The sequence below is a fragment of the Ovis aries genome, chromosome 19 (genome assembly GCF_016772045.2).
Source record: "Ovis aries strain OAR_USU_Benz2616 breed Rambouillet chromosome 19, ARS-UI_Ramb_v3.0, whole genome shotgun sequence".
Lineage (NCBI taxonomy): Eukaryota > Metazoa > Chordata > Mammalia > Artiodactyla > Bovidae > Ovis > Ovis aries.
The window spans coordinates 53,453,320-53,471,574 of NC_056072.1; the positions used below are offsets into that span (position 1 = coordinate 53,453,320).

General features: G+C 43.8%; 1 protein-coding gene and 1 non-coding gene across 4 annotated transcripts in view; one reads left to right on the forward strand and one right to left on the reverse strand.

Annotated features, from left to right (window-relative positions):
* Nucleotides 1-18,255, forward strand: part of LZTFL1 (leucine zipper transcription factor like 1) — an 84,936-nt gene that overhangs the window by 51,067 nt on the left and 15,614 nt on the right. For 2 of the 3 annotated variants that reach the window (XR_001022818.3, XM_004018517.6), the window contains exon 1: nucleotides 14,655-14,812. The exons of the other annotated variant lie outside the window; for it this stretch is intronic. Coding sequence is in view for 1 of the 2 variants with exons in the window: in XM_004018517.6 (XP_004018566.1) it covers nucleotides 14,810-14,812 (3 nt within the window). In the remaining variant the exon portion in view is untranslated. Of the gene's footprint in view, nucleotides 1-14,654; nucleotides 14,813-18,255 lie in introns of those variants that run through there. 3 annotated transcript variants of the gene reach the window in all.
* TRNAC-GCA (transfer RNA cysteine (anticodon GCA)) lies at nucleotides 8,537-8,608 on the reverse strand. The gene has a single exon. It is a non-coding gene; the product is annotated as a tRNA-Cys (tRNA).

Genomic DNA, 18,255 nt, shown 5'->3' on the forward strand with positions numbered 1-18,255 from the left:
TTCCCAGGTGGTGTTAGTGGTAAAGAATCCACTTATCAATGCAGGAGATGCAGGAGACACAGATTTGATCCCTGGATCGGGAAGATTCCTCTGGAGGAGGGCATGGTAACCCACTCCAGTATTCTTGCCTAGAGAATCCCATGGACAGGACCCCGGTGGGCTATAGTCCAGAGGGTAGCAGAGTCGGGCCCAGCTAAAGCCACTTAGCACACACAATACACATATACCATATACTTTACACTCATGGACATATTCTTTCATTCTCTTGGCATCATTTTTTGAATCAGTTATTACTTTCAGCTGCAAATTTTTAAAATATACTTGAAATCTTCACTTTCTCCCTCAAAAATAACAGTGGCTGTTCATCACGCTGTGATCCGTAGCGGCTACCAGAGCCTTATTCTGTGATTGAAAGTGAAAGTGAGTCGCTCAGTCATGTCCGACACTTTGTGACCCCGTGGCCTATACATTCCATGGAATTCTCCAGACCAGAATACTGGAGTGGTTAGCCTTTCCCTTCTCCAGGGGATCTTCTCAACCCAGGGATTGAACCCAGGTCCCCTGCATTGCAGGCAGATTCTTCAGCCACAAGGGAAGCCCAAGAATACTGGAGGGGGTAGCCTATCCCTTCTCCAGCGGATCTTCCTGACCCAGGAATCAAACTGGGGTCTCCTGCATTGCAGGCAGATTCTTTACCAGCTGAGCTATCAGGGTGGCCCCTCTATTCTGTGACTAACATATGATTTATATGCCATTCCAATGTTCCCAAACACTTATTTTTCCAAAAGGAAGTGAACTTTATTTCAGTTCTTCACACTATTTAATAAGTATTCCATGTAATATTCTCTGTGAAACATTCCCATTCATTCACCTGTTACTTTTCACCATTGGAAAATGAGAACTAGACGGCACTGGTGTTTCTTGCTAATTAAAGATGAAAATTCCAGCATAAGTTAGAGGCCTGGACGAGGTCAGACATTTTTCTGATAGGTGTGAATGGATTAGAAAAGTTAGACCAGACTTCTAGGTTAATTATAAGATTAAAAATTACCTCTGTAAAGCAATTTTTTTAATACAGAAAGAGATTAGTTCCCATTTCTACCCCACATCTTGTATTATCAACTTGTGCTTTCCAGAGAAGCAAGATCCTGCATTTTGCTTTTAAGTCCAACTGTTAGAACCATACTTTTTACCTGTAAAATAACTTGTTTAAGGAGCAATGCCTCCAGCTGTCATTTCTCAGAGAGCTTCCTGGAGGCCTGTGAGCTCCCAGCTAGTGGGAACAGGTTGGTAAAGTAAATCACCCCTCTCTGAAACCCATGGTTTGTAACTGTAAATGAACAAACACTGATTGCTACTGTACACATCCCATAGCAAACATTTTCAACCTTGAGCTTCAAAAGGACAGCTTTTAGAATTATGTTTTTTAATAATGACATTACCGGAAAACTCTTTGCTCTTTTGGTAAACACAGACTCAGTTTTTTGGTGAGATAGAATATGAGCCCGTGTTTAACAGAATTGACTATCCTTTTCCTTTAGATCTAAATAAGGTACTTTCAAAGTAGTCATGTCTACAGCTTCTCATTCTCTCAAAATTTTTATATTTTTTTACATTGGGCTTGCTTTTTTGTTTTTATAGTATATATAGCATATAAATACAAGTTATAAAATATGCCGTCTGATTTTAACTTTAACAAAGGATTTTTTAAAAAGGTATTAGGTATAATAACAGATTATCTGCAAAACTTGAGGTAAAATGTAAGTAAGTACATTTAGTTTACCTGCCGCTTCGAATGCTTCTCTGTGACTGTTTATACCCTAGCAGTCTTGTGCCCTATAGTCTCCCAAATCTTCCCTTGACCTCGGAGGTGATGTTGAAGGGCTGATTCATATTTTGGCTAAACTACTTACAAGCCTGTCGAGAATATTTCAGAGGAAAGAAGAGAAGCATGAAATAATTCTTTTGTGAAACATTGGTGTTTTTTTCTTGACGGCACACCCTGACAGTTGTTAGAAGAGCCATGTATGGAAGCATTTATTTTTAATCTACCGTTTATATACCTATTCACTGTTCCTGGAAATAGATATATTAGCCAGTATTTTTTTCCCTGAAAACCGAGTACGTAAAAGTGTGAAATACCTGGAAAGGCTTTTTTATAAAACAAAAGAATGATGGCTATTCATTTCATCCATTTCACAGGAAAAGTGCAAACATAGCCAGTATTCAAACTGGTACATCTTTGATAAAATTATCATGATTAACTGACTCGCCCCAAAACTAAAACTCACAAAACTATTTTTTTCACATCAGAACTGAAAACTAAAACTAGATGTGTGTGAGAATCATCACTTTGATTTTCCAAGTCACAATTAAATTTTTATTTTGAACTCCATTTCATGGGGAAGGGTCTGTACCCCACCCACCCACCTTCCACAACTTTTCCATGAGGCTGGTCTAAATTCCAGGAGGTTAAGAGCTCTGTAAATTAGTACGTGCTTTAGACAGATTAGAATTATGTTCTGGTTTTGTTGACGTTTTTTGGTATTATTCGAGTTAAGAGGAATAGGACTGGGGAGTAGCTGTTAGAATGAAGAAGAGAGGGTCAGTGATTTTGCAAGTTATTTCAGGAGATGTAGTCCCGGGATATGCAGGTGGAGAGAATGGAGAACTCATGGAGGATTCTGAATCATCTCACTGGTGCGACTGGTGATAGAGCAGGACTAAGACAGACTGGCTGATTATCATTAGATATGCTGAATTTACACAGCTTTGGGGGCGCATGGAAAAACCTAGAGATGTAAGTTGTAAGCTTCTGGAAATATAAGTTGGGTAGGCAGGTGAGAAGCATGGCTTAAGGGTGCAGGTTTGATGGTCATCTTCCTACATGAGAGATGAAACCGCAGGAATGAGTGAAATCACACAGACGAGGAAGGCACAGTGTGAAGACAAGTTGAGGAGAGATGCCAGCAGACACCACTTTCCAGAGTGGAGCAGAAGAGGGGTCAGCCGCGGAGAGGGGAGCAGCAGGGAGGAGAGGGAAGAGCCGCAGAAGCAGAAGTGCGGAAAGCATAAGGAAGGAAGCGGCCCGCCCTGGGACACGCTGCCAGCCGACTCGGACAGGCGTGAGGGTCGGCAAGTGGAGCTCATCCGATGGCTTCTGAGAAGTCTGTTTCAATAGGGAGCAGGGGAGCAGAGCCAGACTGGGGGGGTGAGTGAGCTGTGGCACGTGAGCGGTTATCGGGGAGTGCTCTCCTCAAAGAGGCTGGCAGTAAGAGGAGGAGGAAGCCAGGGCAGCGGATGGTAGGGAAAGTTTAGACAAAGGAAGGGTTGGTTTAGGGTTAATATTTGGTATTGTTTTGTTTCACTCTGAATCTAGAGGAGACAAGCATAATTTGAACCTGACGGAGAATCAAAGAGAGAGAAAGGGATATAGGAGCTAAGCATTTACATATATGTATATATATGAACGTGAAAAGATTAGTTTCTCAGTCCTGTCTGACTCTTTGGGACTCCATGAACTGTAGCCCTCTAGGCTCCTCTGTCCATGGGATTCTCCAGAGCAGAATGCTGGAGTGGGTAGCCATTCCCTTCTCCAAGGGATCTTCCTGACCCAGGAATCAAACCTGGGTCTCTCGCATTGCAGGCAGATTCTTTACTGTCTGAGCCATCAGGAAATATATTTATATATAATGAGTGGAGTTGACCCAGCAGAGGTGGTGGATGGGACCATGAAATCTGGGTCATACTTAGCCCTAGACAAGACTTTCTCCTGAGAATCAGTAGGGAAAGAAGTTATGTGGGTGTTCTAGAAGATGAGGTAAGAACTTAGATTATGTAGCCCCTGAGATACTTTGCATGCATTTAATGACTTTGCCCTCTCTTTCTGGAAAAAAAAGGGTGGCAATAATAAACCATGATTGATAATCACTGATCATTTTGGTGTAAGTCATATCAAAATGGATATGCACCTTTCCCATAAAAGGTGTTACATGTAATGCAGTAAAGAAAATGAACCTAATGGTTTTATCCTTCCTGTACAGTGCATCTTTGTGTCCAAATGCTGGTTTCCTGTTTAATTTTGTTATAAAATATCTGCTCAGCCATCTGGAGAAAGAAAAAAAAAGAGGAAGAAAGCTAACAGCAGCGGGCTGCAACCAAAGTGAAAATATCTAAATGTTGGCCTTGTGTTTGGAGTGATCACCTCTGGGTGGGCTCCATACAGGTCTACTGTTGACCTGGCATTTCTGCCTCTTTTTTCTTGTTGATAGAGAACAGGCGTGAGGCTTGACCTTTCGAAGGAGGGTGCCTTGATTGTGGTGGACACATACAACACTGGCAAATGTAACAAGGGTACCTTTGTACTGGCTTTTATCTTACTTTCTCCTTATGTCACTAAATTATAAAAGTAATGCCCGCTTAACACATTATTGACCAGAGGTGTATTAACACATGCTGGGCCTTACTGACTGGAATGTTTCAGTATCACTTACAGAACAAGTCACTGGCCACAGACATTAGTTTCAGAAACCCCCCAGTGAATAAAGAGTTAATAATGAAATTAAAATGAACTACAATGCATAGTGTAGGGATCAACCACCGCACACACCTATCCCCATTCTATGACCCTGGCCTGGATTTGGGTATAAGGAGTTTGGTGCATCACCTTTCTGACTAAGTCTGTATTTATAACTGCGTTTATAAGTAACTAAGTGGAATCTTTCAGTGACTGCGATTCTCCAACTTGACTTTGTCACTTTTTTATATATTACGAATATCTTTCCATGTCAGTGCACATGGATTCTTCCTGGGCATTTTGACAGCTGCAGAAGACTCCACTTTATTGCAGCACAGTTCATTTAGTCATCCCCCCAAAAGAGGAACATTTAAACAGTCTCAGGGTTTTTACCACATCAAAGCCACAGTAAACATCTCTGTACATACTTCTTCACCCTCTTGTTTTTTCTTAAATAAATTCTTAGAAGTGAAGACAAATCACTGGGTCAAAGGGCGTGTGCATTCTCAGTTTTGATACTAATTTCCAGTTTCTCCTCAAAAAAAGAGAAGACCTACTCCATTCTTTATCCTCCAGCCAAAGTTTTAAAGCATGTCATTTCCTTATACCCTAGGCAATACCAGGTGTGTGTAATCTTTACTATTTCCCCACTTACTGATAAAGAAAATGGGAGCATGAATTCAGGGACTTCCAGGGAGCTTACCCTTCTAGAAAAGCTGAAGGGGATCATCTGTGGGGGTTGAAGAGAAAGGAGGGAAATGATGCTTGAGGACTAGGGAGCTTTAGGGGACGGCCACCTGGGTCATGTGGAAGAGAAGCTGAGCCAGGATATCCGCAGGTGTAAAGGCCAGAAGAAATTGAGAAAACATAGTTCAAAAGTTTTCATGCAGTAAATACAGTTAGTTCTGTGAGTTCTCTTGTTTTGGAACAAGAAAAACAACAACAACAAATAGATGGCTGGAGCGATTAAAGGCTGATCAAGTTGGTGTTGTAACAGAGTCAACTGGTAGGACATAGAAGCTTCTCTTGGTGGAGTGATGACCTGGAGGAGTGAGTCAAGGAGAAGAGATGCTAGACCAGAAAGACATAGAAGGTTCACAAGGTCACGGTTAGGTCACAGTCAGGCCAGAGGTAAGGTCTAAGGAAAGTGTAGGAATTGGAGAAACTCAGATAGCTGGGGCTTCCCTGCTGGCTCAGATGGTAAAGAATCTGCCTGCTTTGCAGGAGACCCGGGTTCGAGCTTGGAAAGATCCCCTGGGGAAGGGAATGACTACCCACTGCAGTATTCTTGCCTGCAAAATTCCATGGACTGAGGAGCCTGGCAGGCTGCAGTCCATGGGGTCGGGAAGAGTTGGACGTGACTAACACTTCTGTTGTTCAGAGAGTTGGTGATGATCAGAGAGGGTCACTTCTGAGCTGTCAGCATGGCAGTGAAGCAGCTTCGGGCTCAGGCAGAGCCAGGACAAAGGGGCGCCAGCCAGGCCATGCTCGGGTGTGCTTGAGTGCACGCGGGATCTGGAGGTTGGTGAAGATGACTGACGGGAGACAGGCGGCAGCGGGTGACTGGAGACGAGAGATGACTGAGGCAAAGGCCAATAAGTGACCGAAGGAGGCAAGCCTAGTAGTCCCTCCCAGGGTCTGTGTATCGAGGGGCGCAGCGGTGGGAAGAAGGAAGTATTTATCTTCCGGGATTGCTTTGAGGATTAAACTAAATATCACTTTTTAAACATGAAGTCTTTGTTACTGAAACAGTTCACTGTGCAAAAGATTTTGAAGGCTATGATGATTCACATCATAGAGGGTTTTAAAATACATACCTACTTTAAAGAAGCAAATCTTCACACTATTGTAAATTCTAACTGAAAAATACATAGGGCCTATGGACAATCTCTCAACACATAGAACCTTCTCTGTGGATACAAGCAGAGATCCTAGGGAAGAAACTAACTCCGTGGTTTTAATGGATTCTCTCACACAATATTAGATATGTAGATTCACACTAAATCTCTTACAATGCAAAACTTTCTCTGTCCTATACGTGCGGCTATTGATGTCTAAGTTGTCTTCTGACTTATATTCAGGTCTCATTATTTTTCAGTAAGGCCAGATAAGAACAACTGGGGATCATAGATCTCCGCTTATGCTCACTGAAAGTTTCAATTCTGTGAGTGTTAGATGTTTGGAGTTTAACCTCCACAGGTTTGTTCAGGGATGTTTCCATAAAGCCCCAGCCACATTTCTCCTCCACTGTACCTGCTGGTGCTGGGGAGGGTGTGCAGGCTGACTGAGTGCAGGCCAGATAGAGACACTCAGTCCTGGAAAGACATCCTCCCCTTAGGGGAACACCAGATGGGTTTCTGAGCCTCCACTGTAGCAGTAAACCAGGTACATTACCTTTTTTCTTTTTTTCATTTTTAAAACCTTTTAGTTGAAGGGAAAGTGACAGTCGCTCAGTCGTGTCTGACTCTTTGCCACCCCATGGACTGTAGCCCACCAGGCTCCTCTGTCCATGGAATTCTCCAGGCAAGAACACTGGAGTGGGTTGCCAATTCCCTTGTCCAAGGTAGCTTCCTGACCCAGGGATCGAACCCATGTCTCTTGTGTTTCCTGCATTGGCAGGTGGACTGTTTATTGAAATATTTATACACAAATACATCCAAATTTGTATAAGCATTTCCATTTTCAAAGACTTGATTGAAGTTATACATATAAGAATATAACTCATTATTTTTCACAAACTAAAAATATATAACTTGCATGCAGATCATGAAACAGAATAGTGCCACTGCCCTAGTACCCCAGAAGTCACCCTGTGCTCCCTTTTAGACAGTAACAGATAAAGAGATATAAGTTATCTTTATATCCCTTTGGTTTTTAGTGTTGGGTTATTTTTTTCCTTGTGAAGATAGTTTTTCCAGTCATGACTTATTTGCCAGTACTTTTAGCAAAGCAGTGACATTCTGGGCAGCAGTAACTCCCTATGCTGGATGCTAACATATTATTCATGCTTTGTTAGGAATTCAAGCACTGGACTGCTTGAGGTTTTGCTTCCTCTACCCTCTCTGCCTTGCTTTCCCAGGCTAGCTCTTGCCAATCCCTCAAGATTCAGTTCAGGGATCTTCTCAATGGTTTCCTTGAAGTCCTAGATTGAACTAAATGCCCCTTATCTAGTTTCCCAGAGAGTGACCAGTTACATGAACGTGACCTTCTAATGGGTCTAGCTCTTTTGCTACACAGTTAGGAGCCTAGAGAGCAGAGGTTTCAATCCTCTTTGCCCTCCCAACATCCACAGACATTTAAGGCACAGGGCCCAAGCCCTATAAATATGTGAAATAAAAGACTATGGATATTATATAATATATATTCAATATATAATATATAGTATGATATATGATAAAATATATAATAAGGGTTTCCCAGGTGGTGCTAGTGGTAAAGAACCCACCTACCAATGCAGGAGACATAAGAGGCTCATGTTCAATCCCTAGGTGGGGAAGATCCCCTGGAGGAGAGCATGGCAACCCACTGCAGGCGGTATTCTTGCCTGGAGAATCCATGCACAGAGGAGCCTGGTGGGCTGCAGTCCATGAGGTCACAAAGAGTCAGACACGACTGAAGTGACTTGGCATGCATGCACACATAATAATGTGAGTCCATGACAATGAAAAGAAAACCACATACCTTAATTAGTAATAGTTTTATGAGATATCTTCAAAATGTATCATTAAATCAACCAATCAACTAGAATTCAATTTGTAGTTATATAAAAACATAAGGGTTAAGTCACAAGAAATAAATAATTCATTCTCGAAGACTCACAATTATGAAAGTTATATAAACCAAACTCAAAATAACATTTAACACAGGAAATAGGGATAGCTGTGAGAGTGAAAGTGAAGTTGCTCAGTCGTGTCCGACTCTTTGTGACCCCATGGACTGTAGCCTACCAGGCTCCTCAGTCCACGGAATTTCCCAGGCAAGGGTACTGGAGTGGGTTGCCATTTCCTTCTCCAGGGGGTCTTCCCAACCCAGGGATCGAACCTGGGTCTCCTGCACTGCAGGCAGACGCTTTACCGTCTGAGCCACCAGGGAACGGATAGTTGGATGTTTGATAATATATGATGCATGTCCAGGAGAAGGCTTGCCCAGAGCAACCCCTCCCTGCCCCCTGAACACACACAGTATCTGGAACCCAGCTGCTGCTGCTGCTAAGTCATGTCAGTCGTGTCCGATTCTGTGCGACCCCACAGACGGCAGCCCACCAGGCTCCCGTCCCTACGATTCTCCAGGCAACAATACTGGAGTGGGTTGCCATTTTCTTTTCCAGTGCATGACAGTGAAAAGTGAAAGTGAAGTCACTCAGTTGTGTCCAACTCTTCGTGACCCCATGGACTGTAACTTACCAGGCTCCTCCGTCCATGGGATTTCCCAGGCAAGAGTACTGGAGTGGGTTGCCATTGCCTTCTCCAATCTGGAACTCAGCAGGCACTCACAAATGTTGAGATGTTCCCATTTAATTTCAATTCAGTTCGTTAAGCATTGCTCAGAGGTATTATAGCCCAGCCCTTGCTGGGGGCAGGGGAGGGGCAATTCAGGTTGATCATGTAATAAAGATTCCATCCTTCAAGGAGCTTGAAATATAGTAGTGAGAAAGACAGACAAGTATAAACCGACCAAGAATGACACCCACCCCATTGAGAAAACTTCCATCCATGAACACAGCTGCACTAGGCAATTCAGACTTAGCAAAGGGACTGCAGAACCCTATCTTTGTAAGCAGAACTTCCTGAGCAAATCTAAGTTTTCTAAGATGGAATGCAGTTGGTGAACATATTTCCATTGACATTAGTCCAGGTAAACATGTAGCAAAGAGCCTAGATCTAGGAAGGCCCACATTCCTGGATAAGACTCTAGTATAGATACTCCATCACTGTGTGCATTGTGTATCTCTTTTTGCAGTCTGACTTGAAATAACAAATTGAAAAGCACATCTCTGGACAGTTTTACTGCCTCACCTGATGAAAATTCTGGTTCCCTGCTCAGGACAACCTTCTCTCCCTCAATCATCATGCTCACTCACAACTCTCGCACACACCTTTTAAAGACCAGCTGGAATTCTTCTGCCTCCTGAAAGGCTCTCCTGAACTTCCTTTACCTTCAGGAGAGTTGACTTTCTCTTCTCTGAACTCCCATTCCCCATATTGCCTGCTCTGAGATCCCTTTGTAAGCTTGCATCTTCCCTTGACTTGATCATAAGGCCCTGTTTGAAAGGGATGAATCCCATCTTGCTTACTGTTCCCTTCCCCAGAGTGTCTGTTGTGTATCGGGTTTCCCACAAACGATTGCTGAATACAGGGATTGAGCTTGTGCGTCTGACTCTGATGCAGACATGCCCATGAGGCTGTGGAATGAGGATTTGGTGCATATCATCGTGTTGGCTCAGTGGGTAAAGAATCTGCCTGCAGTGAAGGAGACCAGGGTTTGATCTCTGGGTCGGGAAGATCCACCCAGAGAAGGAAATGGTAACCCACTGCAGTATTCTTACCTGGGAAATCCCATGGACAGAGGAGCCTGGGGCTCACAAGAGTTGGACTTAGTGGCTAAACCACCAGCACACCGTATGTACAGTTAATTATTCTTGTACTTCACAAGGAGGTATTCGTCCCAACCAATTCCTAACATTTCTTAGTCAGTCTTCAGTTTTCAATGTTTTTGGTGTTTTTTTCCTTTGGGTTGTTTTAATTTTGGAGATTTAGATCAGTGAAGCTAATCTATCATTTGGGCTAAGACATTACCGTCATCCACACAGTCTTAAAGGGAGTCGTAGTATTTTATGGTGAACCACTTCCTTGCCTGACCTCCTTTAAAACATGATATTTATTTCACAAATCTAACTTGTCAGCACCGTCTAATACTCTGTGGTCACTGGAGCATTTTGAAACCAATTGACTGAACGAGCAAATAGAAGAGCAGAAAATGGCCTCATGCCCACTAGTTGCTGTTGTTGTTAGTAGTTAAGACATGTCCACCTCTTTTGTGACTCATGGACAGGCAAGAACACTGAAGTGGGTTGCATCTCCTTCTGCAGGGGATCCTTCCCACCCAGGGATGGAACGCCTGTCTCCTGCATTGGCAGGCAGATTCATTACCACTGACCCACCAGGGAAACCCAATCAAATGCCATAGTTCTTGTAAAGACTCTTTGAATCCTGCATTCTTCCCTTCTTCCACGTTTTGACTACTTTCTCAGTTGTAATTGGATAGGGTGGGGGGAGTTACAGAGGACCCTGGTAGTATCACATGGACAAAGCCATATTCCTCCTTCAAGATAATCCCCTTCCCCTGCAATGATTCTCCCCTACCATTTCCTGCCTACTACATTCAAGATTCATATTTTTAAATGATTTTCTTTATTACTTTCTCTTTTAAGTAAAGCCTCACCTTAATCCCTCAACCCTACCCAAAGATTTATAGAGTAGGGGACTTTCGGGCTTCCTGAATCCTCCACTTCTTCCCTGAGATGCTACCTTGGCCACAGAACCTGGGAGCTCTGTAAATAGTGGCAGAAGAAGTCACTATGTCAAGACCAAGCAAATCTGTCACCTTCCTGTTCCTCCTTTTGCCTAGTCTAGGCTGTAAACACCCCCAAATTGGTGACCTGGTGTTAAGACTAGTCATTTATAAACTCATAAAAGTCTCATTTTGTAACAATCTAAAAAGACAAGACTTGATCTTTATTTACACTGAGCTCTGCTAAAAGGTGGACTTCCCAGGTGACTCAGTGATAAAGAATCTGTCTGCCAGTGTAGGAGATGCAAGAGATGTGTGTTTGATCCCTGGGTTAGGAAGATCCTGTGGAGGAAGAAATGGCAACATGCTCCAGTATTCTTGCCTGGAAAATTCCATGGGCAGAGGAGCCTGGTGGCTTGCAGTCCATCCATGGGGTTGCAAAGAGTGGGACATGACTGAGTGACTGAGCATGCATGCTGCTAAAAGGTATACAACAGCCTTGGTTGTATGCCTCCCATCCAATCCGTCCAGAGTGACACTCACGTGTGCACACACACACACACACACATTTTTTTAAATTGTCACAGTGATTTAAAAAAAATAGAAGGAGGCTGAGAAACCCACAGTTAAAGTAGGGTGGAGCTCTTCTCCTTCACAGCTCGAATTATTTGCTCTGGTAATCAACACAAGCTAGTAGGCAGCACGGGTTCAGCCTTTTCATGAGCCAGATTCATCACTTTAAGACCAAAATACACGTTCATATTTGCTGACACTATTTAGACAGCTTATGTAATAACACTTAGCTCAGCTGGATAGATGGGCTAACAGTGATATTGTTAACAACCTTGGTACAGAAGATTTTAGATTAAAGTAGAATTTTAAATTAAAATGACTGATGCAGCTTTGCAAAACAACTGAAAAAATCACCAAGCCCCAGACGTATTCACCAATGAAATATTTGCATCATCCACCCACTGCTTTGACTCCCCTGCATTAATAACACTCAGTAAGCATGGGAGTTTGCTAGCAAGAAAATACACTTAAGTTTCCTTAGAAATGCAAACTGGTGAACAACTGTTTACTTAAATTTCTTAAAAGTGTTTATGAAATTCCTTCTTTATCTACATCATCTAGTAAAGTGACCTCTCTGTGTGAATTCAGTGAGTACCTATTACAGTAAGAAAAAAAAAAACTAAAGATTTGGAGGATTAATTATGGAAATGGAATGTCTAGCCTAGTGTAGGCACTAATAATGGCACTCTTATTATCAAATTTGACAAACACTCATTGAACAGAAATGTAAGGAATGGCATAGCAAAGCAGAACTTTAAGTGATCTTAGAGGGAGTCATCATGGGGGTCTTGGGATGAGAACCTACCTTTAGATCCTGCAGGGAGACAATGGTTCTGCACAGATACTACTGGGAGGCCAGTCAAGTTGGTCAAAGTGCTCCCAGGCCATCCTTCCATGCCTGGGAGTGCTCCAGGTGACACACAGAGCAACCTCTTGTCCCTGAGGATTGAGATCCTTCCATGGGCAACTGCCTGCATATCATTCATGGATCATCCAAGCAAAGGACTCCTAACCATGCCCCATCCAAACAGAAAAACTGCCCTTTCACGCCCTGCTTTTCAGCAGTCATGGGACACTCAAGATCCCCTACCCAGAGGGTGAGAGGGCCTTATGTACAGAGGGGTGGGGATAAATTTGGAAGAAAAAGCTCTGTCACCTGTATTTGGGTGGAACTAAATGGTCAGGAAACCTTTGCCAAGAAGCTGAGAGATTTGAATTCCAGACCTGGTTCTGCTGCTCTTGTTCCTGGCCAAGACACTTTACTTTTCTGAGCTGTCTTTCCTCATCTGAAAGTATTATATCCTTCTAGCTCCTACTTTGTCTGAATTTAAAATTATCCATTTAAATTACTTCCATTTTACTGTATTGACCACTTAACTACTAAACGTTTTCATTGCTCCACCTCTTTTTCTAAAGACATCATCCATTTGTAAGTAAGCTTTATTCTACAGAATTTATCTGCTACTACTTTATTCTGGCAGTTACAGTGTCAAGGTAAAAAAGTATTGAACTCAGTTCTTGGGAAAATTACTAAGTTCTGTACACAATTTACATTAAATAAAACGAATATGGTGATAAATGAAAAGAAAAATGAAATTCTTGAAACCAGAATATGATTGAATATGCACCATACCAGAATAGTTCACACCTGCTTTCTGGTTTTGCTCTTTAGAAACATATTTGTATTAGTTTCATCACTGACTCAAAGCTTCAGATGCCCCCACCTAGTCTTCTGAAGACTTGGACATGTGACTTGCCCCTCGGTCTCTTCCTCCATAAATTAACCAGGTGGAACCAGCTCTCTAAAATCCTGTCTAGATTTTTAGGTTCCAATTGTGATTCCTTTTATTTTTCAATTATGACCCATTTTAAGTTGTACTGTGTAGGAGCCAAAATCAATCTAAGCTCCCAAAGCATTATCTACACTAGCTTGTCTCTTCCTGAGATAGGGATGATGGTTATCATCCTCCTCCAGCTTTGAGTGTCCCAGTGTCTGGGTCTATGCTCCTTCTCATTTCAGTGTCTATCATGTGGGGCTCTCTTTCTAGTTTACAGGCTGCCTCTCCAGTGATTGCATCCTCTTGTGTTAGTCTTCCGAGCCTCTGAAATGCCCCCTGAATGGCCTAGGCCCATTCATTGGCTTTCACCTACCCAAGCCCAACACTCCCCCTTCCCCACTGACATAGTCCATCCCTTTCTAGACCTCAGCCTCTTCCAGAACAGTGGTTCTTTTATGTCTTCTTGGCCACACCATGCAACATGTGGGATCTTAATTCCCTGACCAGGGATAGAACCTATGTCCCCTGATTGGGAGTCCAGAGTTCCAACCACTGGACCACCAAGGAAGTCCCTAGGACAGTGCTTCATAAAGAGTAGTCCACAGTCAGCCCTGGAGGTTGGTTAAAAATTGCAGATTCCAAAGGCCCAAGCTTGACTTCGTGATTCAGGATTTCTGGAGGTGAGGCAACGGAAAGCATTTGTACAATACTTTCCCCTGATGATTCTAGGCATAACAGTTTGAAATACACTGCTCGTTTGCGGTTTTTTGTTTTGTTTTGTTTTTTAAGGGAAAAGGCACTTTATTAGAGATTTTTTACCAAGAATGTGAAAAGAAGAAAGAGCAGTGGGGAGCGGGTTATTCAAAGCTCTGTCCAGGAATATGGAAGCTCTGGTGCTGGTGGCCTATTTCTGCCAAGTAGGAAGTCTTGGAGAGGAGAGAATTAAGTCTGGGACGCCCCCACGAGACCGATGGAAGGTCAGGAGTCAGCAGTCGTGGCAACGGCCATTCGTCGGGGCCGCCACGCCACAGGAAGTGCTGGGCAAGGCCTGAGCAGCAAGGCTGGCTAGGATGCCCCGCGGCTCTCGGTAGCGATTGGGTGCCAGGCAGCCGCGCCTTTCCTGTTGCCGTTGGCAACAGCGGCCGCTCCCGTAGTCGGCGTGGCGCGTGAGGGCGGGACTTCCCGCGCCTAGGAGCAAATGCGCGTGCGGCGGTCGGTCGGTCTCTCGCACTTCCTGTCACGTGATCTTGAGAACCAATCAAAGTGCGTAACTCCCTAGTCCCGTGCGTCTGTTCCCGTTAGCAACGCTTCTAAACAACCGGCCCTGCCTCGCGTCTGGCGCGGTCCGGTGTTTCTCGACGACCCCGCGCTTGGTGAGGCTGAGCCTGGCCTCTCCCGCTTTTCCAGACCGCTGACTTCCCTCCTCGCCGCAATGGTGAGTAGCCGGCCTGTCGGCGCCACCGCGCGCCGAGGAGAGACGCGGAGCCGGGGCCTCGGAGTGATGGCGTGCCTTGCGGCAAAACTTAGTCCGGCCCTGGGCCTCTCTGAAAAGGGGACGCCACGCCGGGTGCGAGAGACTGTTAACCAAGGTCGAAGCCCTTCCGGGATAATTCTTGGTGGAGCCCTCTTCTAGCAGCCGCTCTCCGCCGCGTTACCATTCCTCGCTGCTGCCTGAAGGGCCTAGGCCAAGTCACACCTCAGGTGGTTGGCGAAGAGAGCTGGAGGGAACCATCTGCCAGCAGAAGGCGCAAAGCGGTTTCTTGTTCCATTCCAGAAACTCAAGTTTATGCACGCGCGCACACACTCACACACATACCCCCGCCCCCCCCCCCACCCCACACACACCCTTTGGCAGTATTATGTTAACGAGCCGAGGAGGAAGAGCGTGATTGAATACAACTTTCTTATGTGAGAGTGATACAAGAATCCCCAGACCCCATATTATACCTGAGAAAACTGGAGTGACATTCCTTGTGTTCTGACCTGTTCAAAAGAAGGCATCTTTTTCCTGGATGCTTGAACATAATCCCATTTGTCATTCCAGCTGATACAGAATGCCAACTTAAACAGCAGCCGTCCTTAGAACAAGACACAGTACTGAAGTGTTGAGAAAAAAAAAAAAAAAAGATGAATCCAGAGTTGGGGGCACCACCGAAATAGGCTACTGAAATACTTCAGCAGCCAGAATTCCTCTTTAGCCCACGGGGTATACCAGTCACTCTTGCCGCTGAGGGTACAACTGTGAACGAAACAAACCATTCCCTACCATTCTTGGAGCCTGTCCCACACATTCTGTTGGTTTCCATAAAATATGAACAAATTGAAAAAATGGTGATGTCACAAGAAAATTGACAGCTGCTCGCATTCTTACCTGCTGTCATTCCATTTCCCAGGCTAATGCTATTTCTGCTACTGAAATCAGCTGCTTATTTCTGCTCCGTTTCTTCACTCCCATCCCTTTTAGACGAACTTTTCTGTCTTCTGTTATAAATTTCATTCTCAGTTTCAGTAATTTTTCTTCTTGGTCTGGGGACAGTCTTTACTTGACAGAAGAGAACAGGCATGCGCTGGGCACTTACTCTGCGCAAGGCACTATATGAGGAAACTGTATGGTGTAAGAAATGATTCATGCTGTGATGAGCTTACAGTCTACTTGAAGGAGCAATTCCTAAGGAAAAAAAGACTGCTGATAGTTTTTGTTTAGTCACTAGGTCGTGTCTGACTTTTTGACCCCGTGGACTGCAGCACGCCTGGCCTTTGGTATCTCCCGGAGTTTGCTCAAGTTCATGTCCGTTGAGTCGTTGATGCTATCCAACCATCTCATCCACCTATGTGCTAATTTTTGGAGGAAGGCATAACTAGAGTTAATGAGGGCATGTTGGGAGGCTTCACAGAGTAGGTAAAAAAGGTTTGATCTTGAAGGATGGGTAGGAATTTGGTGGATTTATGGAGCATGCTTATACCTCTGAGAGCCAATTATATGCATTTCTTGTCACCTCTGCAGTGCAGTGACATGTTGATAGCTTGAGACCCGCCATGCTGGGAGATTTTACACTGGAAATTAGCAAGGGCTGCAAATCAGTTTGATACTCCAACCCTCACCAGTGCCTGTTAAGCATTCACCAGCACACCACTGGGTTGGGACTCAGATTCTTGAATAGGCATGGAGAGGTGCTTTTAGTCAAGGACTGGGGTAATGAGGATGAAAGTATAGGATGTTCAAGGCTGGTAAGCAGACTAATCTGACTGAATAGGAGTGTTCTTAACAGAATCTTGGGAAATGGGTTTGGGGAGTATGGAGGGCTTATGAGTATAGATTTAACACTATAAGCAAGAATAATTGAAACTTTATGAGACTTTTTTTTAGCAAGTTGTGACATCATTTTGAGATTTCCAATTGTAGGATATTCTTGCTGACACATGAGTATAGAGATAACATCATTTCTAACATAGGTATTGAGGTTTATTTCAAATGCCTGGTGGAGATGTGTCTTCTTGTGAGTCACAACTCAGGTTGATTTGCAGCTGTAACATATCTGTGTTCTTGTATTTATTTAAATCATGCCATTTTTCTAAAAAGGATTTGAAAAGCAGAGTGTGGACTTTGGAGTTAGATTTCCTGGTTCAAGTCTGTGCTCTCCCACTTGCCAATTCAATAGCATAGAAAAAAAAAATTTCTTTGGACCTCAGTTTTCTATCTGTAAAGTAGGTTTATATTTACTTTTCCATAGGGTTGTATTGAGGACTAAATGAGATCATGCCAGGCACTTTGTAACTTGCGAATGACTTTTAGATGTTGTCATCATTACTGTTTCTAACGTTTAACATTAGAAATTAGACATTTGACATTGACGTTTGAAGTAGTTCGAGGAGTTGGCTAACAATCCATGTAAACTAAAACATAAGAAACTTATTTCCATTCACATTGTCTAGCCCTAAGGCAAAAAGTTAATTTACCAGTTTAATCAAATAAGGTAGAGTCAGGAAATGTCAGTACATACTGCAAATGTGTTGGTTTACCCTGGCCAGAATATCTCAACTCGTTGTTTTGAAGCAGTCTACTGGATAGGTAACCATTAGAGAGCATCATGATATCTTGGGTAATTCTTAACTTACTGAACTTTAACAGAAGTGTTAAAAATAATGTGGGGGAGAAAAAGACTTGATGGAGCCGTTCATGTGGTTGGGGGTACTGGTCTGTAGGCCAGGCTGTGATACTTGAGAGATGCTTGTAGGTAACACCTTGAAAGAGATCATGTCATCCAGAAGAGGATATAGAGTGACAAGAGTAAGGGTCTAAGGGTGGCGTCCTAGGAAGTGCAGCTGCTTAAGAGGCAAGCTCAAGAAGAGAAGGCTACCGGTGAGATCAAGAAGGGAAGGTGGGGTTAGCAGGCAGCGAATGGAGCAGGTCAGCAGACAGCAAAGCACCAGCCACAGAAGTTGGACTTGTTACTAAGTTGCTGGTGAGCTTTGCAGAGGTGGTCGGAGCAGCATTTAGGATGGAGACACAAGAGCAGAAGAGAGCTAGAGAAATGCAGTGGTAGCTGGAGGGAACCTACGGTTTTGTTTTGGTTTCACACGAATGAGGTTTGTGTGCAGCCTTGTCTGTAGTCTGAAGGGAAGAAGAAACCTCTATAGAGTGTTGAGAGAAGTGATTGGTTGAAGTCCCCCAGGAGCTTGAACGAGAACAGATTAAAGCCATGAATGACCTTCAAAAGAAGGAATTCTTTCAGTTCACTTGTTAGGCACATGGCCACTGTGTACAGGCACTATGAGGAGTCCTGGGGATCCTCAGGGAACCAGAGGGACAAGGTCATGGCCCTTGTGGTCTTATGTCCTACATCTACAGGTAAGGATGTATGTAGATGCAACAAAGCC